The sequence below is a fragment of the Salmo salar genome, chromosome ssa21, assembly GCF_905237065.1.
Source record: "Salmo salar chromosome ssa21, Ssal_v3.1, whole genome shotgun sequence".
Taxonomy (NCBI): domain Eukaryota; kingdom Metazoa; phylum Chordata; class Actinopteri; order Salmoniformes; family Salmonidae; genus Salmo; species Salmo salar.
The window spans coordinates 35209489-35235976 of NC_059462.1; the positions used below are offsets into that span (position 1 = coordinate 35209489).

The 26488-nt window shown below is 44.8% G+C and overlaps 1 protein-coding gene across 2 annotated transcripts in view; it reads left to right on the forward strand.

Annotated features, from left to right (window-relative positions):
- Positions 1-26488, forward strand: part of LOC106582268 (CERK like autophagy regulator) — a 105492-nt gene that overhangs the window by 76283 nt on the left and 2721 nt on the right. For both annotated transcript variants that reach the window (XM_045704726.1, XM_045704725.1), the window contains exons 5-11: positions 10975-11117; positions 14881-14955; positions 18013-18190; positions 18615-18683; positions 18940-18965; positions 19073-19181; positions 25196-25292. In XM_045704726.1, the coding sequence (XP_045560682.1) occupies positions 10975-11117; positions 14881-14955; positions 18013-18190; positions 18615-18683; positions 18940-18965; positions 19073-19181; positions 25196-25292 (697 nt within the window). The remainder of the gene's footprint in view (positions 1-10974; positions 11118-14880; positions 14956-18012; positions 18191-18614; positions 18684-18939; positions 18966-19072; positions 19182-25195; positions 25293-26488) is intronic.

Sequence of the window (26488 nt, forward strand, 5' to 3'; positions counted from 1 at the left end):
GTGTTCATGTATTAGTCATGTGCTTATAGGAGCTTAGTAGGCTCAGGCTCAGACAATTTTAATGAATTATTTTGCAGCAGGCAGATGACAGATTGCAACCAATTCCTTAAAAAGAAAAAAACATTAAATTTGCCTATTTCAATGCTGCATCCATAACATATTCTGACTGTTTAATACATTTAATGAGAATTATCCTTTCAAATAATCAACATAGATTTGACTAAAATACTAGATAGTTCTAGGTCAACCAGCATCGTAATAATAAAATAAAATTGTATTGGTCACATGCACCAATTACAACAGGTATATACATTACAGTGAAATCCTTACTTACGATCCCGTTCCTAGCAATGCAGAGGTAAAAAGTAAGAAACATATTTGTTAAATAAAAAAGGACATAGTAACGCAATAAAAACAATAGCGAGGCTATATACAGAGTACCAGTACCGGGTCAATGTGCAGTGGTACGAGATACGGTAGTTGAGGTAATAGAGTATGTACATGTGGGTAGAGGTAAAAGTGACTAGGCAATCAGGATATATAATAAACAGAGTAGCATCAGCGTATGTGAAAGTGTGTCTGTGTGAGTGTGTGGTGTCAATATGCTGGTGTGTGTGTTGTGTGAGTATATGTAGTGTGTGTTTTGGAGTTTCAGTGTACTATGTGTGAGTGCATGGATAGAGTCAGTGCAAAAAAATGGCGCTAAATAAATAATAAAGGGAGGCAATGTAAATAGTCCTGGTAGCCATTTGGTTAACTGTTCAGCAGTCTTATGACTTGGGGGTAGAAGCTATTCAGGAGCCTTTTGGTCCCAGGTTTGGTGCTCTGGTACCGCTTGCTGTGCAGTAGCAGAAAGAACAATCAATGACTTGGGTGGCTGTCTTTTTTTGGGCCTTCCTCTGACACCGCTTGGTATAGAGGTCCTGGATTGCAGGGGGTTCGGCCCCACTGATGTTCTCGGCTGTACGCACTACCCTCTAGTGCCTTGCGGTCGGATGCCGAGTAGTTGCCATACCAAGCGGTGATGCTGCAAGTCAAGATGCTCTCAATGGTGCAGCTGTTTAACCTTTTGAGGATCTCAGGGCCCTTGGCAAAACTGTTCAGCATCCTAAAAGGGAAGAGGTGTTGTTGTGCCCTCTTCACGACTGCGTTGGTGTTTTTGGACCATGATAGGTCCTTAGCGATGTGCACACCAAGGAACTTGAAGCTCTTGACCTGCTTCACTACAGCCCTGTCGATGTGAATGGGGGCATGTTCTGTCCTCTGTTTCCTGTAGTCCACGATAAGATCCTTTGTCTTGTCCACGTTGAGGGAGAGGTTCTTGTCCTGGCACCACACTGCCAGGTCTCTGACCTCCTCCCTATAGGCTGTCTCATCGTTGTCTGTGATCAGGCCTACCACTGTTGTGTCATCAGCAAACTTAATGATGGTGTTGGAGTCGTGCTTGGCCATGCAGTCGTGGTTGAACAGGGAGTACAGGAGGGGACTGAGCACGCAACCATGAGGGTCCCTGTGTTGAGGGTCAGCGTGGCAGATGTGTTGTTGCCTACCCTTAGCCCGTGGGGGCGGCCTGTCAGGAGGTCCAGGATCCAGTTGCAGAGGGAGGTGTTCAGTCCCAGGGTCCTTAGCTTAGTGATGAGCTTTGTGGGCACTATGGTGTTGAACGCTGAGCTGTTGCCAATGAACACCAATCTCACATAGGTGTTCCTTTTGTCCAGGTGGGAAAGGGTAGTGTGGAGTGCAATAGAGATTGCGTCATCTGTGGATCTATTTGGGCGGTAAGCAAATTGGAGTGGGTCCAGGGTTTTTGGGATGATGGTGTTGATGTGAACCATGACCAGCCTTTCAAAGCATTTCATGGCTACAAATGTGAGTGCTACGTGGCGGTAGTCATTTAGACAGGTTGCCTTGGTGTTCTTGGGCTAAGGGACTATGGTGATTTGCTTGAAACATGTGGGTATTACAGACTCGGTCAGGGAGAGTTTAAAAATGTCAGTGAAGACACTTGCCAGCTGGTCAGTATGCGTCCTGGTAATCCGTCTGTCCTTGTGGCCTTGTGAATGTTAACCTGTTTAAATGTCTTACTCACATTGGCTACGGAGAGCGTGATCATACAGTCGTCCGGAACAGCTAGTGCTCTCATGCATGGTTCAGTGTTGCTTGCCTCGAAGCGAGTATAGAAGGCATTTAGCTCATCTGCTAGGCTCGTGTCACTGGGCAACTCTCAGCCGAGTTTCCCTTTGTAATCTATGATAGTTAGCAAGCCCTGCCACATCCGACGGGCATCAGAACCGGTGTAGTGGGATCCATATTGACACTTTGCATGTTTGATGGTTTGTTGGAGGGCGTAGCAGGATTTCTTATAAGCCTATGGATTAGTGTCCCACTCATTGACTCTAAACTTTAGCTCAGTGCGGATGTTGCCTGTAACACATGGCTTCTGGTTGGGATATGTACGTACGGTCACTGTGGGGACGACGTCGTCGGTGCATTTATTAATGAAGCCGGTGACTGATGTGGTAAACTCCTCAATGTTATTGGATGAATCCCTGAACATATTCCAGTTTCTGCTAGCGAAACAGTCCATTAGCTTAGCATCCGCTTCATCTGACCATTTACGTATTGAGTGCGTCACTGGTACTTCCTGTTTGAGTTTTTGCTTGTAAGCAGGAATCAGTAAGATAGAGTTATGGCCAGATTTGCCAAATGGAGGGTGAGGGAGAGCTTTGTATGCATCACTGTGTGTAAAGTAAAGGTGATCTAGAATTTTTTTCCCCTCTAGTTGCATTGGTGACATGCTGGTAGAAATGAGGTAAAAACAGATTTCAGTTTTCCTCCATTAAAGTCACTGGCCACTAGGAGTGCCGCCTCTGGATGAGCATTTTCTTGTTTGCTTATGGCCCTATACATCTCGTTGATTGCAGTCTTACTGCCAGCATCGATTTGTGGTGGTAAATAATGGTGGCCATCTTGAAGCATGTGGGGACAGCAGGCTGGGATAGGGATTGGTTGAATATGTCCGTAAACACTCCAGCCAGCTCTATTAGAGGTTCATTTATTGTTTACGCTAATTATTTAAGGGTCACTTTATTTTATTTGTAAACTAAAATGCTTAATTGCATTTCAAATCATGAATGACTGGTATGCTGTGTGATGACATGAACTGGTGAATGATTGGTTGATACAGTAGCCTATATATTGAAATATGCCTAAGTTACGGTATTAAGACTAAACAGGATGCGCTCCTAGGCCTACAGCTCGATGGTGGTTATACAAGGCTGCTATACTAAGCCTACTAATGATAATGACATTACCTATTATTATAATGATATCATAATAATAATATTAATAATGACAATAAGAAGGAGATCAAGAAAAAGGAGGGTTATTATTATTATGAAGCATTTTTTTGTTGTTGACAATTTGGAACAACGTTAAATGAATTATAAATAATACCAGAGAGGCTGTTCTAACATAGCAAAGATTAAAAACAGCCGGATTTGTGAAATTGTTCTTCCGACATGTGGTTGAGTGAGGCTTGGTGCTCAAGAAAACAGTAGTCTATTAAACAAACACTCAAACAGGCAACAGAAGCAGAATCTGTCTTTTTTTCTGTAGATATATATGGATGATTTATAAATCCAGGCACATTCAACAGTTAGGCTATTGATTTTAGACCTAATTAAGTTAGGGTTTCTTAGACAATAAGGCAAGGGGTGTTTTCTCGTCTCCTCATTCAGCTGCTGCCTCCTCCACATTGTTCTCAACACCAATGTGCTGGTTAACGTTGCTATTATGCACATAGCAACATGGTCTAGGAAAAGGCGGCAATTCAACAGCGTACTGATGTGTTTCAGAACCGTGGACAGCGACCGCTATCCAATGCGGGAGAAAGGGCATTTGTTATAAAGTAATATTATTTTTATTAGTGTAGCACAGTTGTTCTTACATAATATAACCATATACAATTTCAGTAGCACGTGTCTTAGAGTGATGGACGGTGCCACCCCCATGGCCTCCACAATGGCTCAGTCCACTCAGATAGCCGCGAATCAGACCAATGTCTTGTACACCATGAAAATATATATATATTTTGTTAGCTACTGCTTGACTAAAGAAGTCTCCAAAGCAGCTCCATTCTCATTCAGTAATTATGATGAGTGTAGACAGTAGGGGTGTGCGCATGTGTGCGTGCGTGCATCTGTATGTCTGTGCACATTTGTGTGTGTGTGTGTGCGTGTGTGTGTGGGTTCTTGCGTGTGTATGTGTCTGTCTGGCCATGACCTGTGTTTCACACGCCTTTGTTTAGTCAGGTGATTAATATGACTGATTTATCATGCTATGTCAGTATGTCATGTTTACCTAGTGATCAGTGATCAGCTATATAGGCTGAGGGGAGCAAGTCCTTACTCATGCATTTACCCTGAGCTGTTTCAAGGTATTGGCAGTGTGTGTGTGTTGCTGTGTGGGTGTGTAACCCTGTACTTTGTCCTCTCCTCTGTCGGTGAAGACTGCTCAGTGCACACTAAAAACGAATGGTTCTATATAGTTCCAAATTAGTTTTTTGGGGCTTGTAACCATAGCATAACCCTTTTATGCGCTATATGGAACCTTTTTTGAAGGTTCTTTAAATAACCATGCTCATAAGGTTCTAAATGGAACTTTTATGGTGCTGTAGAGAATCCTTCCTAAGGTTCAATAAAGAACATAAAAAAAGTTATATCTAGTACCATCAAAAAGGTTCCGCTGTGGTTACAACCCATTTTGGGGCTATATAAACACAGCAAAAAAAGAAACTGCCCTTTTTCAGGACCCTGCCTTTCAAAGATAATTCGTAAAAATCCAAATAACTTCACAGAGCTTCATTGTAAAGGGTTTAAACACTATTTCCCATGCTTGTTCAATGAACCATAAACAATGAATGAACATGCACCTGTGGAACGGTTGTTAAGACACTAACAGCTTACAGATGGTAGGCAAATAAGGTCACAGTTATGAAAACGTAGGACACTAAAGAGGCCTTTCTACTGACTCTGAAAAACACCAAAAGAAAGATGCCAAGGGTCCCTGCTCATCTGCGTGAACGTGCCTTAGGCATGCTGCAAGGAGGCATGAGTACTGAAGATGTGGCCAGGGCAATAAATTGCAATGTCCGTACTGTGAGATGCCTAAGACAGCGCTACTGGGAGACAGGACGGACAGCTGATCGTCCTCGTAGTGGCAGACCACGTGTAACAACACCTGCACAGGATCGGTACATCTGAACATCCCACCTGCAGGACAGGTACAGGATGGCAACAACAACTCTCGAGTTACACCAGGAACGCACAATCCCTCCATCAGTGCTCAGACTGTCCGTAATAGGCTGAGAGAGGCTGGACTGAGGGCTTGTAGGCCTGTTGTAAGGCAGGTCCTCACCAGACATCACCGGCAACAACGTCACCTATGGGCACAAACCCAGCATCGCTGGACCAGACAGGACTGAAGTGCTCTTCACTGACGAGTCACGGTTTTGTCTCACCAGGGGTGATGATCTTTCCAAGATGGCGTAGCAGTGCAGACGTGGTTTGTCGTCCTCTCGTTTACTTTTTGTATTTTTCATCTTTTTTGTATATATTCCAATTTATTTTTCCATCTCTTTTTCCATATTTAAATGAAATATACCTTCCGGTAACCCTCCTCACTCAATGTGACACAGATCCACAATTGTTATTTTTTTTGACCTCACAACCAAAACTTTCATCAGGAGCTAGCCAGCTAATTAGCTACTAGCTATTTAGTCATTGTTTGCCGCTGCTAGCGGCCTTTACCCTCTGCTCAGGGTAAAGCCGTTTTTTACCCTGGATAATACCTGCCAGCCTCGGACTGTTTTTCTCCACTACAATGCCGGATTCTTGCCGTAAACCCTGGACCATTACTCCTGATCATCACAACTAGCTAGCTGCCACTGAGTGACCCAGCCCTGAAGGTAGCCCTGAGCCAGGCGCATCTCCCGGCTAGCAAACGAAATTACCACAACTACAATACCTCTTTCGCTATCTGGCCTGGTACCTTCGTCGACACAGCGCCCCACCGTACCACCACGACTGGTCCGCGGTCACGCCCTGACCAGGTGAACTCGGGTATTTTGGTCAAGGTGTGTCACGTTGGGTATTTTTCCTTGGTTTGTTTTCTATGTTTGCGTTATAGCCTTGTGTTAGCTCTATGTGGGTTATTTCTATGTTGGGTTCTGTCGATTCCCAATCAGAGACAGCTGTCGCTAGTTGTCTCTGATTGGGATCACATTTAAGTTCCTTTTTCCCCCACGCTGTTTGTGGGGTGTTGTCTCTTTGTTTTGAGCAGTTAACGTATCGGCATTTTCTTGGTTTTGTGTACGTGTTTATTTCAGTGTTAAGAATAAACATGTGTTCGCTCCCAGCTGCGCTTTGGTCCTCTTCCTCATCACCCGACGACGATCGTTACATCCGCAGACATAATTCCATCCGCTGTGCCTTCAACCAGCCTTTGCCGGACGTCGGAGCAGACGCTTCTACTTACCCCGGCCTGCTAATTTTAAACGCTGTGTCTCTCGCGTGCTAGCATAGCAATGACTACCCCACGGCTTCCCTGTTCCATCTATTGCTGTACACTGGACCCTATGATCACTTGGCTACATAGCTGATGCCTGCCATTTTCCATCAAGATAGAACTGCCAAAGGGGGAGGAGTTGCAATGTACTGCAGAGATAGCTTGCAAAGTTCTGTCATACTTTCCAGGTCTATGCCCAAACAGTTCGAGCTTCTAATTTTTAAAATTAATCTCTCCAGAAATAAGTCTCTCACTGTTGCCGCCTGTTATAGACCCCCCTCAGCTCCCAGCTGTGCCCTGGACACCATATGTGAATGGATTGCCCCCCATCTATCTTCAGAGTTCGTTCTGGACCTAAACTGGGATATGCTTAACACCCCAGCAGTCCTACAATCTAAGCTAGATGCCCTCAATTTTACACAAATGATCAAGGAAACCACCAGGTACAACCCTAAATCCATAAACATGGGCACCCTCATAGATATTATCCTGACCAACTTGCCCTCCAAATACACCTCTGCTGGATCTCAGCGATCACTGCCTCATTGCCTGCATCCGCTATGGGTCCGCAGTCAAACGACCACCCCTCATCACTGTCCAACGCTCCCTAAAACACTTCTGGGAGCAGGCCTTTCAAATCGACCTGGCCCGGGTATCCTGGAAGGATATTGACCTCATCCCGTCAGTCAAGGATGCCTGGTCGTTCTTTAAAAGTAATTTCCTCACCATCTTAAATAAGCATGCCCCTTTCAAAAAAGGTAGAATTAAGAACAGATATAGCCCTTGGTTCACTCCAGACCTGACTGCCCTTGACCAGCACAAAAACATCCTGTGGCGGACTGCAATAGCATTGAATAGTCCCCGCGATATGTAACTGTTCAGGGAAGTCAGGAGCCAATACACGCAGACAGTTAGGAAAGCAAAGGCTAGCTTTTTCAAACAGAAATTTGCATCCTGTAGCTCTAACTCCAAAAAGTTTTGGGACATTGTAAAGTCCATGGAGAATAATAGCACCTCCTCCCAGCTGCCCACTGCACTGAGGCTAGGTAACACGGTCACCACCGATAAATCCATGATAACCAAACATTTCAATAAGCATTTCTCTACGGCTGGCCATGCTTTCCTCCTGGCTACCCCAAAACCGGCCAACCTCTCCGCACCTCCTGCAGCTACTTGCTCGAGCCTCCCCAGATTCTCCTTCGCCCAAATCCAGATAGCAGATGTTCTGAAAGAGCTGCAAAATCTGGACCCGTACAAATCAGCTGGGCTAGACAATCTGGACCCTCTCTATCCGCTGCCATTGTTGCAACCCCTATTACCAGTCTGTTCAACCTCTCTTTCGTATCGTCCGAGATCCCTAAAGATTGGGAAGCTGCCGCGGTCATCCCCCTCTTCAAAGGGGGTGACACTCTAGACCCAAACTGTTATAGACCTATATCCATCCTGCTCTGCCTTTCTAAGGTCTTCGAAAGCCAAGTTAATAAACAGATCACTGACCATTTCGAATCCCACCGTACCTTCTCCGCTGTGCAATCCGGTTTCCGAGCTGGTCACGGGTGCACCTCAGCCACACTCAAGGTCCTAAACGAAATCATAACCGCCATCAATAAAAGACAGTACTGTGCAGCCGTCTTCATTGACCTGGCCAAGGCTTTCGACTCTGTCAATCACCGTATTCTTATCGGCAGACTCCATAGCCTTGGTTTCTCAAATGACTGCCTCGCCTGGTTCACCAACTACTTCGCAGACAGAGTTCAGTGTGTCAAATCGGAGGGCCTGTTGTCCGGACCTCTGGCAGTCTCTATGGGGGTGCCACATGGTTCAATTCTCAGGCCGACTCTTTTCTCTGTATATATCAACGATGTCGCTCTTGCTGCTGGTGATTCCCTGATCCACCTCTACGCAGACGACACCATTCTGTATACATCTTGCCCTTCTTTGGACACTGTGTTAACTAACCTCCAAACGAGCTTCAATGCCATACAACACTCCTTCCGTGGCCTCCAACTGCTCTTAAACGCTAGTAAAACCAAATGCATGCTTTTCAACCGTTCGCTGCCCACACCCGCCCGCCCGACTATCATCACTACTCTGGACGGTTCTGACCTAGAATACGTGGACAAATACAAATACCTTGGTGTCTGGCTAGACTGTAAACTCTCCTTCCAGACTCATATCAAACATCTCCAATCCAAAATCAAATCTAGAATCGGCTTTCTATTTCGCAACAAAGCCTCCTTCACTCACGCAGCCAAACTTACCCTAGTAAAACTGACTATCCTACCGATCCTCGACTTCGGCGATGTCATCTACAAAATAGCTTCCAATACTCTACTCAGCAAATTGGATGTATTCTATCACAGTACCATCTGTTTTGTTACCAAAGCGCCTTATACCACCCACCACTGCGACCTGTATGCTCTTGTCGGCTGGCCCTCGCTATATATTCGTCGCCAGACCAACTGGCTCCAGGTCATCTATAAGTCTATGCTAGGTAAAGCTCCGCCTTATCTCACTGGTCACGATAACAACACCCACCCGTAGCATGCGCTCCAGCAGGTATATCTCACTGGTCATCCCCAAAGCCAACACCTCCTTTGGCCGCCTTTCCTTCCAGTTCTCTGCTGCCAGTGACTGGAACGAATTGCAAAAATTGCTGAAGCTGGAGACTTACATTTCCCTCACTAACTTTAAACATTAGCTATCTGAGCAGCTAAACCAATCACTGCACCTGTACATAGTCCATCTGTAAATAGCCCACCCAATCTAACTACCTCATCCCCATATTGTTTTTATTTACTTTGCTGCTATTTTGCACACCAGTATCACTACTTACACACCATCATCTGCTCATCATCATCTGCTCATCTATCACTCCAGTGTTAATCTGCTAAATTGTAATTACTTTGCTACTATGGCCTATTTATTGCCTTACCTCCTCATGCCATTTGCACACACTGTATATAGACTTTCTTTTTTTTCTATTGTGTTATTGACTGTACGCTTGTTTATTCCATGTGTAACTCTGTGTTGTTGTTTCTGTCACACTGCTTTTCTTTATCTTGGCCAGGTCGCAGTTGTAAATGAGAACTTGTTCTCAACTAGCTTACCTGGTTAAATGGCCTATTAAATAAAGGTGAAATTCGTGTTTATCGTCGAAGGAATGAGCGTTACACCGAGGCCTGTACTCTAGAGCGGGATCGATTTGGAGGTGGAGGGTCCACAATCATCGGACTGAGCTTGTTGTCATTGCAGGCAATCTCAACACCGTGCCTTACAGGGAAGACATCCTCCTCCCTCATGTGGTACCCTTCCTGCAGGCTCATCCTGACATGACCCTCCAGCATGACAATGCCACCAGCCATACTGCTCATTCTGTGCGTGATTTCCTGCAAGTTAGGAATGTCAGTGTTCTGCCATGGCCAGCAAAGAGCCCGGATCTCAATCCCATTGAGCACGTCTGGGACCTGTTGGATCGGAGGGTGAGGGCTAGGGCCAATCCCCCCAGAAATGTCCGGGAACTTGCAGGTGCCTTGGTTGAAGAGTGGGGTAACATGTCACAGCAAGAACTGGCAACTCTGGTGCAGTCCATGAAGAGGAGATGCACTGCAGTACTTAATGCAGCTGGTGGCCACACCAGATACTGACTGTTACTTTTGATTTTGACCCCCCTTTGTTCAGGGACACATTATTCCATTTCTGTTAGTCACATGTCTGTGGAACAGTTTATATGTCAGTTGTTGAATCTTGTTATGTTCCTACAAATATTTACACATGTTAAGTTTGCTGAAAATAAACGCAGTTGACAGTGATAGGACGTTTCTTTTTTGCAGAGTTTAGAACCCTTTTTTATGGTTCATTTACATTTACGTCATTTAGCAGACGCTCTTATCCAGAGCAACTTACACATTGGTGCATTCACCTTATGATATCCAGTGGAACAACAACTTTACAATAGTACATCTATATCTTTTTGGGGGGGAGGGGGGGGTTAGAAGGATTACTTAATCCTATCCCAGGTATTCCTTTAAGAGGTGGGGTTTCAGGTGTCTACGGAAGGTGGTGATTGACTCCGCTGTCCTGGCGTCGTGAGGGAGCTTGTTCCACCATTGGTTCAGTATAGAACCTTCATGGAGAATGGATCTATAAACATCCTTTCTCAATCTCAAAGGTTCTTTGTGGAACCATAGAGGTTTTTATATGAAATTCGTTTTAGTTATCACAAAAAAAAAAAATGCAAAGATCCTTTGACGGGCTTAAAGGGTTCTCAGTATGGTTCCGCATAGAACCATCACCCTTCCCAAAGAACCCTTGAGAAACATTTTTTTTTGTGTGTGGCGATTTGTGTGTGCTGTGTCTCATGTATATATGTGTGTGTGTGTGTGTGTGTGTGTGTGTTTTCCCCAGGGTTGTGGTTGTCGGTGGGGATGGCTCGGTGGCCGAGGTGGCCCATGGGCTGTTGCTCCGGGCCCAGATGGATGCAGGCAGGGACACAGACTCCATGTTCACGCCTGTCCGAGCAACACTTCCTCTAGGGCTAATACCAGCAGGTGATGAGCAAGGATGGTGGCGCACACACACACACACACACACACACACACACACCAGCAGGTGAGGAGCAAGGGTGGCTTGACCGCTCTCCTCTGCAGCTGTTCTCAATCCTCCCGCAATATTTAGAACAGCTTTTCTCTTTTCTCTGGGCTTTTCTCTTGGTTTGAATGGTTTTAGTTTGTATGTTACTACACAGCATCAGGCCATAGAGGTCAGGGGGTTCTAAATGTTTTCTTGAAGCATAGCAGACAGAGGATTCTTACATTTCAGTACTGTAAAATTGTGCTAACAGATCTAAATGATTTTTTAGCTAATCAAAACGTATTCAGAACCATGTAATTGACAAACATCTCAATATTATCCCATATCAAGGACATTTCCATAGAGAGAGTGATTTCTTCTTCTATTGAAAACACTGTTCGTTCAAGCAAATGTATCATTTTTAATTTGGTTTAATTTGGTTTGATTGCACTGGGAGCTAATTGCCTTCTATTTGAGACGGAACCACGATTATACAGCGTTCTACTGCACTTTAGAATTGTGAACATTGGCAGTCTATCAACCTTTGTAAATGCATGTGGCTCAGACATTAGCCGATTCTGAGCCTCATGCAGTGGATGGTTATAAAGAGCTCATCACTCCAATTATTAGTGGATTAAACCCTCATAGCCACACACACACGCCATGAATGACCCTACACACCACAGCCAGCAGCGATGGTATCAACAATGCTGGCGTGGGCCAGTCTGGCTTTTTAAGCCAACAGTTTGACCTTCATGTGTCATTCTAGGCTGTGGTGGTAAAATTGAGTGCTGCTGTTAGCAGCCAAGGATGGAAGCCGTCCAACTCTGCACCCCCTGCAAATTGGATGCTCAGAAGTCACTGTATCTCTTCATTAGTGGGTTTCCCAATGGAGTATTTGTAAACAGTTTCCCATCACAAACAGGAGAGCGAGGTGAGACAGGCACCCTAGGAGGAATAGATACCGCTGTACCAGGAAAAGGTCACTTCTGAGACTGAGGAGGGATGTGATCATATCTCTTTTGTTGAAGGAAGTAATAAACAAGCTCCACATCAGCCCTGTGTTCAAATACTGTTTTGGGGATTTCAGTTACTTTCAAAGTAATTTGGTAAGTAAGTATTTTGATATGTTTTATTTGAAAACAGAAGTAGTTGAACATTAGAATGTTTTTGGAAATACACATGGAAAGTATTGAAAAAGCAGTTGATTCGGGCCCCATGATTAGAAAATACACAAATACACAGAAAACAAGTATTTAAATAACAAATACTCAAATACACAAGTCTGCTCCACAGTTTATCAACATTACACCATTTGAATTTAAAAGATAGGTGGTATTATGGTACTGTCAAAGTTAACAATTATATAGATAGTCTCAACAATATCCATATCTATTATCTATCTCACACTTGCATTTAATGCATTTGTTTGTTTTCTGAGATTTTAAAGTTGAGCTAACTAATTGCTATTGCTGTCATAGTTCAAACTTTTACATCGTAATTTCAAAAAATAATAATCCAGTAATCTTACTTAAGAAACAGAATCAGTAGTGTTACACAGAGGATTACAAATACATTTAATTTAGAGAAAGGCCAATTAAATGCACTGAGCATGCTAATCAAGAAACCATTTCTAATTTCTACATACATATTATACAGCTGTTTGGTATGTGTAGCATATAAACAACAGGATTCAAATTAATTGGACCGGTTTAAAGGGTTTCAGGGGGACTATTAATTTCTTTGATATTCCAGACAAACCACCAAAATGTTGGTGCCGTTAGTTTTCTCTTCCAGTCTCTCTCTCCCTCTCTCTCCCTTTTCTCCCTATCTCACTCTCCCTCTCTCTCCCTTTTCTCCCTATCTCACTCTCCCTCTCTCTCTCTTTCGCTCTCTTTCTCTCCCTCTGTCTCTCTTTCGCTCTTTTTCTCCCTATCTCTCTCTTTCGCTTTCTTTCTCTCCCTATCTCTCTCTCCCGCTGTCTGTCTTTCGCTCTCTTTCTCTCCCTATCTCTCTCTCGGTTTCTTATTCTCTCTCTTTGAGACATGCTTGACTAGACTAGCATCACATTCATCTGCCAGCCAGGGTGGGGAGACATTAACAGGCGTATGAATATTCATGATGTCTGCTTAATTAAGTTAATTGTTCTGCAGAAGTGCCTTGCACACTTCCAAGTACATTTTATTTCTCTCTCACTCTCTTTTTTCTCTTCCTCTTTCTCTCTTTATTTGCTCTCTCTGTCTCTCTATCTCTACCTCTCTCTTCCACCCCTTCCTCCTGCATGTTCTCTCTTCATCTGTAGTGCTGTTGTATGTATGGTTGATGTACAGTGTTCATGTGGAGATATTAACATTGTTGGCGCAGTATGAACAAGTGTGTGCCTTTTGGGAAGAGGTACTTAATGAGGGTGGAATTACCATCGCTGGTGATAATGTGAGCACCACACACAACAATGGCTAGGAACAATAGATGCTAACACAACTGATGATGTAAAATACTATATTATCATCGACACTAGTTCCATTGTAGTATTGGGGAAATCTCAGGTGGCGTTTATCTACACTGTAGATATATTGGATTATAAGGGACAATAGAGTAAAGAGGTTATTAATCACACTATGCAAATGATTAGTTCATGCATAATAAGCAATTACAATGCTTATCCCCTCTAAACATTTAGAAATGTATTAGCTACTTTAAGTACCTTAATTACATGTAACTCACATTTCAATGTATTTTTTTAATTAAATTCTATGACTAATCGACATTCTGTATTTTTTCTGAATGAAAATATAGCTGAAATTCCCTTTATCCCCTTATCAAATGTAATTACAGCAGGGTCTGGTGAGGGGTTGGTTTGGAGGGGGGATGGGGGATGGGGGAGGGGGGTGTAACAGTATAACAGAAGCAGAAACTTGGGAGGTCTATCTCTCTGTAGCCAATCTGTCTGAATATGCCTCCTGTATGTGTTCCGTGGTATCCACACCACCATGTCAGAGGAGAGACGGGAAAGGTCAGTTTCTCACCCAGCCTGTCTGTCTATAGACCTACTCATTTACAGACACCAGTTCTCATATCCTGTTCATCTGAGCAAACAACATGGCAGATAGCAGCATGAAAGGAAATGCCTACTCATCAAGTGACAAACAACATTCTGTCTCTGTCTCTCTCTCTCTCTCTTCTTTCTCTCACTCTCGCTTGCTCTTTCTCTGCTCTATCTCTCTCTCTCTCCATCTCTTTCTCTCTCTCTCTGCTCTCTCTCTCTTTCTCATGCTCTATGTCTCTGTTTCTCTCTCTCACTCTCCTGTGTGTTTGTCTATGTCTGTAATCAGTACAAACACACTGACACCTGTTCTTTTCTGGCCACCGCTGACCGCAAGGTAAACTCGGCCTAATTGACATCAGACAATATTAAGGTTAATGACTTCCCTCTAACAAAGTGCTCATTTTGTTCATTATTAACCCAACCTCTACAGAAAGTGAGATACAGTGTGTTTGCATATGTTTCCTCATCTTTTGTATCACTGTGAATCGTGATAGCTTGCTACAATCAGGTGGCTTACTTCTGCAATAATAAGGTCAGCCATTATGGGTTTGGGAAATCCGAGAATTGATATTCTGTAAGTGAATGAGTGAATAGCCGAACGACCTGGATGGTAAAGACATTCCCCTGTGAGAACTACCTATTGCTTGATGACTGTATCATTTGTATTCTACTGTTGTGCATGTCTTTCTCTCCAGGCTCCACTGACGTGGTGGCCTGTTCTGTCCATGGCATACGGCATCCTGTTACTGCTGCAATGCACATCATCATGGGTACGTTCTCATGTTCTCCTGTGTTATCCCATTTCATCTGTAGACATCACTACAATACTACTGATTATAGAGCTGCAATGGAACAGCCTGGCGGGTAGGAGTGTTGGGCCAGTAACCGAAAGGTTGCTGGACTTAATCCCCGAGCTGACAAGGTAAAAATCTGTAATTCTGCCCCTGAGTAAATCAAATGAAATGTTACTTGTCACATGCGCCAAATACAACAGGTGTAGACCTTACAGTGGGTTAAGGTGGTTAACCCACTGATCCCCAGGCAGCGAAGACGTGGATGTGGATTAAGGCAGCCCTCCACACCTCTCTGATTCAGAGGGGTTGGGTTAAATGTGGAAGACACATTTCAGTTGAATGCATTCAGTTGTACAACTGACTAGGTCTCCCCCTTTCCCTAATGGAGCTGAAATATACACTGACTGGATTAATATGTAAATGGCATGCATATTTACTTTACTAGTCCACCGAGTTGTGTGAGCACGCATGCGTGTGTGTGCGCGTGTGCGAGCGTGTGTGAGCGCGTGTGTGAGCATGTGTGCGTGTGCGAGCACGGTGTGTGAGCGCAGTGTGTGAGCGCGGTGTGTGAGCGCGTGTGTGAGCGCGGTGAGCGCGGTGTGTGTGAGCGCAGCGTGCGTGTGTGAGCGCAGTGTGCGTGTGTGAGCGCGGTGTGTGAGCTCAGTGTGCGTGTGTTAGCGCGGTGTGTGAGCGCAGTGTGCGTGTGTGAGCGCGTGTGTGAGCGCGGTGTGCGTGCGTGTGTGTGCGTGTGTGTGTGTGTGATCCACACACAGAGTATCAGTTTCAGAATTATAAGGTTCTCTTCCGCCACAATAGAATGATCGGTAAGGAACTAGTAGTTGGTGCAATCTGGTGCTTAAAGTCCTTAATCAGCTCCATGAAGTCCTTAATTAGCTCCATAAAGTCCTTAATTAGCTCCATAAAGTCCTTAATTAGCTCCATAAAGTCCTTAATTAGTTCCATAAAGTCCTTAATTAGTTCCATAAAGTCCTTAATTAGCTCTATAGCTGACATTGTGGGATGTGGGAGGCTCTGAGCAGAGCTGCTGGTATTGTCGTCTAGATCTGGTTAACAGGTCTTCCTGAAGAATGTCCAGTCCCTGGAGAACGACAGGGAAGGGCTGTCATTCTGTCCCTCACACGTTTTTTTCTCATATGACTAGATAGGGCTTTCTCACACTCACTGAGTCTGTTGTGACAGACTGAACATAAACGTTAATAAATCTAGTAGCTGCCTTGGTTCTGGTGTTACATAGAATACAAACACCTAAAACCATACGCACTCACACTCTCTCACACACACACACCTATACTATACATCTGTTGGCTGGTCTGCTGGTCCACAACCGACTGCAGTGATCTGCTTTTTAGGCTATTGTCTGTCTGTCTGTCTGTCTGTCTGTCTGTCTGTCTGTCTGTCTGTCTGTCTGTCTGTCTGTCTGTCTGTCTGTCTGTCTGTCTGTCTGTCTGTCTGTCTGTCTGTCTGTCTGTCTGTCTGTCTGCCTTGCTGTCTGCCTTGCTGTCTGTCTGTCTGTCTGCCTTGCTGTCTGCCTTGCTGTCTGTCTGCCTGTGTCTGCCTTGCTGTCCGTCGGGCCATCTGTCTGTCTGAGGAAGGAGTTGGAAGTTCCTGGTAGTTAACTGTCTGGTCTGTTGTGTTGTCAGTGCTGTGTGAGTCTGGGTTTAGCCTGACAGACAAGAGGATTGTGTCAAGGGATTACACATAATAGTAGGGCTTGGAAAACATGACACACAAAATAGAAATGGTAGGTTTCTCCTGTTGCGCTTAAGGTAGAGACTCAAAATCATAGAACAATAGAAAATAATCCTTTTTATGTGGACATTCCAGCAATACATTTCTTGCATTATCTGTCTCTGTGATATAAGTGCAGTACAATGTGTACTGAAATCAGTTTGAAATGTTCTGAAAAATAGCATCTATCCCATGCAGAAAATTGTGTGTACAGTACAAATGAAAATCCTATTGAAACAATCACTCATGCTACAATAGACTTCCATTATAAACCCAATGCTGACCTCAACTAAACGAGATAAACCTACTCTTCATTAAATCATCTGTCTTACGTTATGAACCATATGGTGCTGTAATCCATAACACTGAGCTAGGTGAAACTTCTAGCAGCACCCAGGCTGTGCAGTTTAGTCCAGTTTAGTCCAGTTCTGTCAGCGGTTATGTAGATGGATGAGCTGTTTTGTGTTCACATTCTTGTACACATATAATAGCACTGTGAGAATATGTCATACAATTCACACTGTATTCTGAGTTAACAATATGGAGCAGCATCTGATCGTTTATCTCCCTGTCTAAGCATCTTATTCAGGGAATGCAAACAAACATTTCTTAAGTCGTCTTTTTGACAAGACTGAACCCTTCCTCCTTCCAAAAAGCTGTCAAATCTCACCTGATTAGAAATGAACACACAGACAAATGTTTTTATTTTGGTCTTAAAATATGTCTAGCCTTTTGGCTTCGAGGCAAACTAATGTAAACAACAACACAGAACACCTGACATCAACAGGACATGGTGATGCGTATTTACGACAGGCTGATATAGGGCTTGTTGGTTTTCTAATTAAGCAATATTTACGCATGTGAATAAGGCCAACTGGCAGGACGTTTTAGACCATAATGAATATTCATGAGGTATGGGATCGGGGAGCCATATATGGGCGAGACAGAAAGAGGTCAGGAATGTGTGTAGACCAATAGGATGGGACCTGTGTCTGTACCATCAGAAGCCTATATTGCCGCAAGAGCTATGGCTATGACATAGTCTGATTATAATGGAAGTTATTAACCAGAGGTAAATAATTGGCCATTTTGATGCTGGACTAAATGTAGCCATACCGCTGAAGTGGAGGAATGCCATACATCTCCGACAGAAAACACTTTGTCCAGTAGAAACATGTCATTCAAGCTGCAGCATCGGGATGCCAACTTCATACTGTACAGTCATTGATATCTGTGATATCTATACTTCTGCTGTCTTTGTTTCCAATCTGTGTGTCTCTCCAGGCCACCATCAGGAGGTAGATGTGTGTAGTTTCAGTTGTCTGGGTCGCCTTCTGCGTTTCGGCTTCTCTGCCATGTTTGGTTTCGGCGGGCGGACGCTGGCCTTGGCAGAGAGACATCGCTGGATGCCACCCGGGCAGAGACGGGAGTTTGCCGTGATCAAAACGCTGGCAAAACTCAAGTAAGACAGTCTCTCTCTAGAGAGTCACATGCAAAGACACACATGCACAGTGTACACACACACACACACACACACACACACACACACACACACACCAGTTCCCTCATAAAGTGTGGCCTAATTCTCCAGGGACTGAGACTTGCCAGCCTGCTATCAAAGCTAGGGTTTCCTTCTGAGCAGTCTCTTTATCACACATGAATCTGTCTCTAGAGAACCATCCCTCCTCTTCTCCAATCCAGCCATCTGAAGTCTGCGCTCTCTCTCCCCTTTGGCACTCTTCTCCCCTCTCTCTCTCTCTCTCTCTCTCTCTCTCTCTCTCTCTCTCTCTCTCTCTCTCTCTCTCTCTCTCTCTCTCTCTCTCTCTCTCTCTCTCTCTCTCTCTCTGTGTGTGTCTCTGTCTCTGTCTGTCTGTGTCTGATTGCAGGCCTGAAGACTGTGAGTTGTCCTATCTTCCTGTGAAGAAGGTCCAGACTGAAACGCTGGATCCAGTAAAGTAAGTGACAGAAGTCTGTCTGATGATTAGACTCTGCAGTCCAAGTTTGATAGTATTTAGCTGTGTGAAATTGATTTAAAAACAGGCATCTGTGGGCTTAATTGGTCATTGGAAGGAAACCAAAATGCCTCCGATGTAGAAGATCAACCGACTAAATATGAGGGGAGAATTTCACACAGAAAGACAAAAGACAAAATTATGCATCTGAAAACAAATTTCAAAACTGTTTTTACAACCGTTTTTTTCTTTGTTGCAGAAATGAGTACTTAAAGGACGACATGGGTGAGTTTGTCATGGATGATGTTTATCAATGTGAACTTTTCAAAATATCATCTTCTAGTGTAACTCTCTCCTCACTAAAACTTCTCCCCCTCCTTGGTCTTCTCTAGAAGAGGAAGAGTCGTGGACGACCACCCGGGGTCTGTTCCTCAACGTCAGCATCATGGCCATCCCCTGTCTCTGCTCCATGGCCCCCAGGGGCCTGGCCCCTAACACCAGGTATGTGAGTCTCTCTTTCTTTCAAACATTTTATTTTAGGTTTTCAATACATCACAGTCAACTACAACAACAACAACCACAACAACATATACACAAAACAACAGCGATGTCAAGGTCTTCTAAAAATTAAACATGTTAGAAAAAGCAAATGAGGAATGTGGGTCTCTCTGATCACAACTACCTCCTGCATGTGTGACTGCAATACACACACACACACACACACAAACCTGCATCAATCCCTACATGTGCGTGAGTGCATACGAGCCTGCATCAATGCCTACATGTGCGTGAGTGCATATACGAGCCTGCATCAATGCCTACATGTGCGTGAGTGCATACAAGCCTGCATCAATCCCTACATGTGCGTGAGTGCATACGAGCCTGCATCAATGTCTAGTATGTGTGTGTGGTTGACTGAGCAATGTGCATGACCTAAGTCCTGGACCAGTGATAATGGCTTGGTGATTCCGAGCTGCCATGCCATGCTGTGTTAGGTGTGAGTAAATAAGCCAATGAGTGAACTGGGTCAGTATGTCTGTGGTGTTTCAGTAGACATGGAGCCCAGCCTCCCAGCCTGGCCATTGCCATACAGGGGCCGCACCAGCCAGTTCCAGGTAATCCTCTGGGATTGAGATCAGACTACCGAGGTCAAAGGCTTCTAACTGGACTAATCAGCACATAATGACTCTGATTAAAGGGAGTGGCAGAGTTTATTAAAGGGAGTGGCAGAGTTTATTAAAGGGAGTGGCAGAGCTTATTAAAGGGAGTGGCAGAGCTTATTAAAGGGAGTGGCAGAGCTTATTAAAGGGAGTGGCAGAGCTTATTAAAGGGAGTGGCAGAGCTTATTAAAGGGAGTGGCAGAGCTTATTACAGGGAGCGGCAGAGCTTATTACAGGGAGCGGCAGAGCTTATTAAAGGGAGCGGCAGAGCTTATTAAAGGGAGTGACAGAGCTTATTAAAGGGAGCGGCAGAGCTTATTAAAGGGAGCGGCAGAGCTTATTACAGGGAGTGACAGAGTTTATTAAAGGGAGTGACAGAGTTTATTAAAGGGAGTGGCAGAGCTTATTAAAGGGAGCGGCAGAGCTTATTAAAGGGAGTGGCAGAGTTTATTAAAGGGAGTGGCAGAGCTTATTAAAGGGAGTGGCAGAGCTTATTAAAGGGAGTGGCAGAGCTTATTAAAGGGAGCGGCAGAGCTTATTACAGGGAGCGGCAGAGCTTATTAAAGGGAGCGGCAGAGCTTATTAAAGGGAGCGGCAGAGCTTATTAAAGGGAGCGGCAGAGCTTATTACAGGGAGCGGCAGAGCTTATTACAGGGAGCGGCAGAGCTTATTACAGGGAGCGGCAGAGTTTATTACAGGGAGCGGCAGAGTTTATTACAGGGAGCGGCAGAGCTTATTAAAGGGAGCGGCAGAGCTTATTAAAGGGAGCGGCAGAGCTTATTAAAGGGAGCGGCAGAGCTTATTAAAGGGAGCGACAGAGTTTATTAAAGGGAGTGGCAGAGCTTTTAATTTTTTATTTCACCTTTATTTAACCAGGTAGGCAAGTTGAGAACAAGTTCTCATTTACAATTGCGACCTGGCCAAGATAAAGCAAAGCAGTTCGACACATACAACAACACAGAGTTACACATGGAGTAAAACAAACATACAGTCAATATTACAGTAGAAAAATAAGTCTATATACAATGTGAGCAAATTAAGTGAGATAAGGGAGGTAAAGGCAAAAAAGGCCATGGTGGCAAAGTAAATACAATATAGCAAGTAAAACACTGGAATGGTAGATTTGTAGTGTGAAGAAAGTTCAAAGTAGAAATATAAATAATGTGGTGCAAAGGAGCAAAATAAATAAAATATAAATACAGTAGGGGAAGAGGTAGTAGTTTGGGCTAAATTATAGATGGGCTATGTACAGGTGCAGTGATCTGTGAGCTGCTCTGACAACTAGTGCTTAAAGCTAGTGAGGGAGATAAGTGTTTCCAGTTTCAGAGATTTTTGTAGTTCGTTCCAGTCATTGGCAGCAGAGAACTGGAAGGAGAGACGGCCAAAGGAGGAATTGGCTTTGGGGGTGACCAGAGAGATATACCTGCTGGAGCGCGTGCTACAGGTGGGTGCTGCTACGGTGACCAGTGAGCTGAGATAAGGGGGGACTTTACCTAGCAGGGTCTTGTAGATGACCTGGAGCCAGTGGGTTTGGCGACGAGTATGAAGCGAGGGCCAGCCAACGAGAGCGTACAGGTCGCAGTGGTGGGTAGTATATGGGGCTTTGGTGACAAAAGAGATGGCACTGTGATAGACTGCATCCAGTTTATTGAGTAGGGTATTGGAGGCTATTTTGTAAATGACATCGCCGAAGTCGAGGATCGGTAGGATGGTCAGTTTTACGAGTGTATGTTTGGCAGCATGAGTGAAGCAATGCTTTGTTGCGAAATAGGAAGCCAATTCTAGATTTAACTTTGGATTGGAGATGTTTGATGTGAGTCTGTTAGGAGAGCTTACAGTCTAACCAGACACCTAGGTATTTGTAGTTGTCCACATATTCTAAGTAAGAACCGTCCAGAGTAGTGATGCTGGACGGGCGGGCAGGTGCGGGCAGCGATCGGATGAAGAGCATGCATTTAGTTTTACTTGTATTTAAGAGCAGTTGGAGGCCACGGAAGGAGAGTTGTATGGCATTGAAACTCGTCTGGAGGGTTGTTAACACAGTGTCCAAAGAAGGGCCAGACGTATACAGAATGGTGTCGTCTGCGTAGAGGTGGATCAGAGACTCACCAGCAGCAAGAGCAACATCATTGATGTATACAGAGAAAAGAGTTGGCCCAAGAGTTGAACCCTGTGGCACCCCCATAGAGACTGCCAGAGGTCCGGACAACTGATTTGACACATTGAACTCTATCAGAGAAGTAGTTGTTGAACCAGGCGAGGCAACCATTTGAGAAACCAAGGCAATTGAGTCTGCCGATGAGGATGTGGTGATTGACAGAGTCGAAAGCCTTGGCCAGGTCAATGAATACGGCAGCACAGTATTGTTTCTTATCGGTGGCGGTTACGATATCGTTTAGGACCTTGATCATGGCTGAGGTGCACCCATGACCAGCTCTGAAACCAGATTGCATAGCGGAGAAGGTGGGGTGGGATTCGAAATGGTCGGTAATTTGTTTGTTGACTTGGCTTTCGAAGACCTTAGAAAGGCAGGGTAGGATAGATATAGGTCTGTAGCAGTTTGGGTCAAGAGTGTCCCCTCCTTTGAAGAGGGGGATGACCGCAGCTGCTTTCCAATCTTTTGGAATCTCAGACGACACAAAAGAGAGTTTGAACAGGCCCAGAGTGCTAAGAGCCTCGGCGTGACCCTGGACAACACCCTGTCGTTCTCCACTAACATCAAGGCGGTGACCCGATCCTGTAGGTTCATGCTCTACAACATTCGAAGAGTACGACCCTGCCTCACACAGGAAGCGGCGCAGGTCCTAATCCAGGCACTTGTCATCTCCTGTCTGGATTACTGCAACTCGCTGTTGGCTGGGCTCCCTGCCTGTGCCATTAAACCCCTACAACTCATCCAGAACGCCGCAGCCCGTCTGGTGTTCAACCTTCCCAAGTTCTCTCACGTCACCCCGCTCCTCTGCTCTCTCCACTGGCTTCCAGTTGAAGCTCGCATCCGCTACAAGACCATGGGGCTTGCCTACGGAGCTGTGAGGGGAACGGCACCTCCGTACCTTCAGGCTCTGATCAGGCCCTACACCCAAACAAGGGCACTGCGTTCATCCACCTCTGGCCTGCTCGCCTCCCTACCTCTGAGGAAGCACAGTTCCCGCTCAGCCCAGTCAAAACGCTGCTCTGGCACCCCAATGGTGGAACAAGCTCCCTCACGACGCCAGGACAGCGGAGTCAATCACCACCTTCCGGAGACACCTGAAACCCCACCTCTTTAAGGAACACCTGGGATAGGATAAAGTTATCCTTCTAACCCCCCCCTTAAAAGATTTAGATGCACTACTGTAAAGTGGTTGTTCCACTGGATATTATAAGGTGAATGCACCAATTTGTAAGTCGCTCTGGATAAGAGCGTCTGCGAAATGACTTAAATGTAAATGTTAAATGTAATAGGGGTTGCAACAATTTCGGCAGATAATTTTAGAAAGAAAGGGTCCAGATTGTCTAGCCCGGCTGATTTGTAGGGGTCCAGATTTTGCAGCTCTTTCAGAACGTCAGCTAACTGGATTTGGGAGAAGGAGAAATGGGGAAGGCTTGGGCGAGTAGCTGTGGGGGGTGCAGTGCTGTTGACCGCGGTAGGGGTAGCCAGGTGGAAAGCATGGCCAGCCGTAAACAAATGCTTATTGAAATTCTCAATTATAGTGGATTTAACGGAGGTGACAGTTTCCTATCCTCAGTGCAGTGGGCAGCTGGGAGGAGGTGTTCTTATTCTCCACGGACTTTACAGTGTCCCAGAACCTTTTTGAGTTTGTGTTGCAGGAAGCAAATTTCTGCTTGAAAAAGCTAGCCTTGGCTTTTCTAACTGCCTGTGTATATTGGTTTCTAACTTATTAAAGGGAGTGGCAGAGCTTATTAAAGGGGGTGGCAGAGTTTATTAAAGGGGGTGGCAGAGCTTATTAAAGGGAGTGGCAGAGCTTATTAAAGGGGGTGGCAGAGCTTATTAAAGGGGGTGGCAGAGCTTATTAAAGGGAGTGGCAGAGCTTATTAAAGGGAGTGGCAGAGCTTATTAAAGGGAGTGGCAGAGAGCGAGGACTTAAAGATCAGAGCATCTGTGGGCACTGCTGGACCAGGACTTCTAGGTGGTTTAGACAAATGGCATCCTATTCCCTACACTCTTAGAATGTCTGGTGACTTGAAGAACCCTGGCGATCCTCAAGGAAACTCTGGTTTTCCTCAAGGAACCATTGCTAGTCAATGGTTCATATTTGCACCTTTGTTTAGTAGAGGGGTTCTTGGAGGAACCTTTAATGTTTCAATGTAGCAACTGATTCCTGGAGGAACACTGGAATAGAAGCATGGCTTAATAGGGGCGTGCCTTTCATATAGATATTTTTCGGCCACCCGTGGGGCTAAACGTAATTCCTGTTCATCTGTTCTGTTGTATTGTTAGGTTGAACACTGACAGTTTTGTAGCTTCAGTCTTACAGAGGTGTATGAGTTCCTCAAGAGCCTTTGCAAGAGTTGGAATGGTTACCATGGTAACCATTCCAAGTAAGTATTATTTATATTATATTGTAAAATGCATAAATATTGATTGCAAATTTGAGGTGTACAAACTGAACATGATGAACAGGAATGTCATTTACTCTAACAGGTGGACAAAAAGACCCAGCTCAATGCCACGCCTCCAATAAGACACACCTCTAATCTTCTGATAGGCTGACACCTCTACTATATATTACTCAAAAGGTTTGAATCTCCTATCACAAAAATGTTCTGGTTTGAACCTTTACACAGGGGTTCCTCAAGGAACCTTTTTGAACTGGAAAAGTTCCCCCTGTGCGCCGATTTTTAGAACCCCAAAAGTCTCTTCCAAGCTCCTGTATAGTGCACTACGTAGGGAATAGAGTGCCATTTGAGACAGCTCCAGTCTGAGACTGGCCTCAGTAATGATATAGCATGTGGTAGAGCAACAGGCCCCACACAGTGAAGTGGAACCACTGCTTATTATAGCATCATCAACCTTAACTACACAAGACAGAAACAGTAGTGTTTGTAGAACTGACTATTAGTTGACCCGTATACAATAACACATACAGTAGTACGTGTAAGTAGAACTAATGTATACCACTCTCTGTTCTGTTCCTGACATTCTTGATTCTACTGCATGGTGACAGATGACAGGAAAAATATAGGATTTGTTGCTTTATCAACCTGTTTGGATTGAATTGGCCCACAGACTGATGTATCTAAAACCTGCTATGCATGTGTAAAACCTGTTTGGATTGCATTGGTCACAGCAATGTAGTATACATATGAAAATATTTAAAAAAATACATCTCTCTCTCTCTCTCTCTCTGTAAGACTGAACAATGGCAGCATGGCCCTGATCGCAGCAGGAAACACTTCCAGGGCAGAGTTTATCAAACACTTGAAGAGATACAACAGTGTAAACAATCAGGTGAGGTTACCAGGTCACCCTTCCTTCCTTACACAAATAAATGCACCCACGTACTTACGAAGTTACACACGCAGGCATATATGCAAAAACACACACACACACACACACACACACACACACACACACACACACACACACACACACACAGAGGAAATCCTGCAGTCACTAATGGAGTTAGCGTCCATACAATTTTAAGTGGAATTAGCATACTGTCAAGTCAAATGAGTCGCTGATTGTCAGATTTCCCTAAAACACTTTTCAGGCTTATATAGATTAGTCCATTTCAGAGGCCAGCAGCCCGTCTGTCCCCTTTTTCCATCCAACACAATCTAATCTAAGCATGTTTGTTAACCTACATTCTAAATATACATTTGGAGGTATAGGGTGCTGTACGACATGCTACTGGCTGGCTGTGTGACTGGCTGGCTGTGTGACTGGCTGGCTGTGTGACTGGCTGGCTGTGTGACTGGCTGGCTGTGTGACTGGCTGGCTGTGTGACTGGCTGACTGTGTGACTGGCTGACTGGCTGACTGTGTGACTGGCTGGCTGTGTGACTGGCTAACTGTCCATCTGTCCGGGAGAAATTCTGACTAATGTTTATGTTATTGGGCTATTTCCCATGAATACAAGCAGGAAATGGAAATTATTCAATTATGACTCAGACAAACAAACAGCCCAGAGTTTATTTATAGTCGGACTTCTATTGAAATGTTTTAATTTGATTTGAACGATGTCTGGGATACGTCTGAAAAACTACTCTTGAAAAATCAATTTCCAGATGGGAAGTCAGAACATAAACCAGTTGAGGTCGGAAATATTCTACTATCATGTCTAGACCCAGTCCTCCTCCATGTCCCCCTCCATGTCCCCCTCCATGTCCTCCTCCATGTCCCCCTCCATGTCCTCCTCCATGTCCCCCTCCATGTCCTCCTCCATGTCCCCCTCCATGTCCCCCTCCATGTCCCCCTCCATGTCCTCCTCCATGTCCCCCTCCATGTCCCCCTCCATGTCCCCCTCCATGTCCTCCCTGTTTACTTCATGAACAAATGATATGCTGGGGCGTTCATATGTACTATGTTCATGGTTACGATGGCTTAACTGAACTGAACTGTTGTCAAGGACAGGATGGAACCTCTGTGACCAGGGTCATAGATGGCGTCATTACTGTGTAGGGAATTGTCTTGTTGGGGATGCTG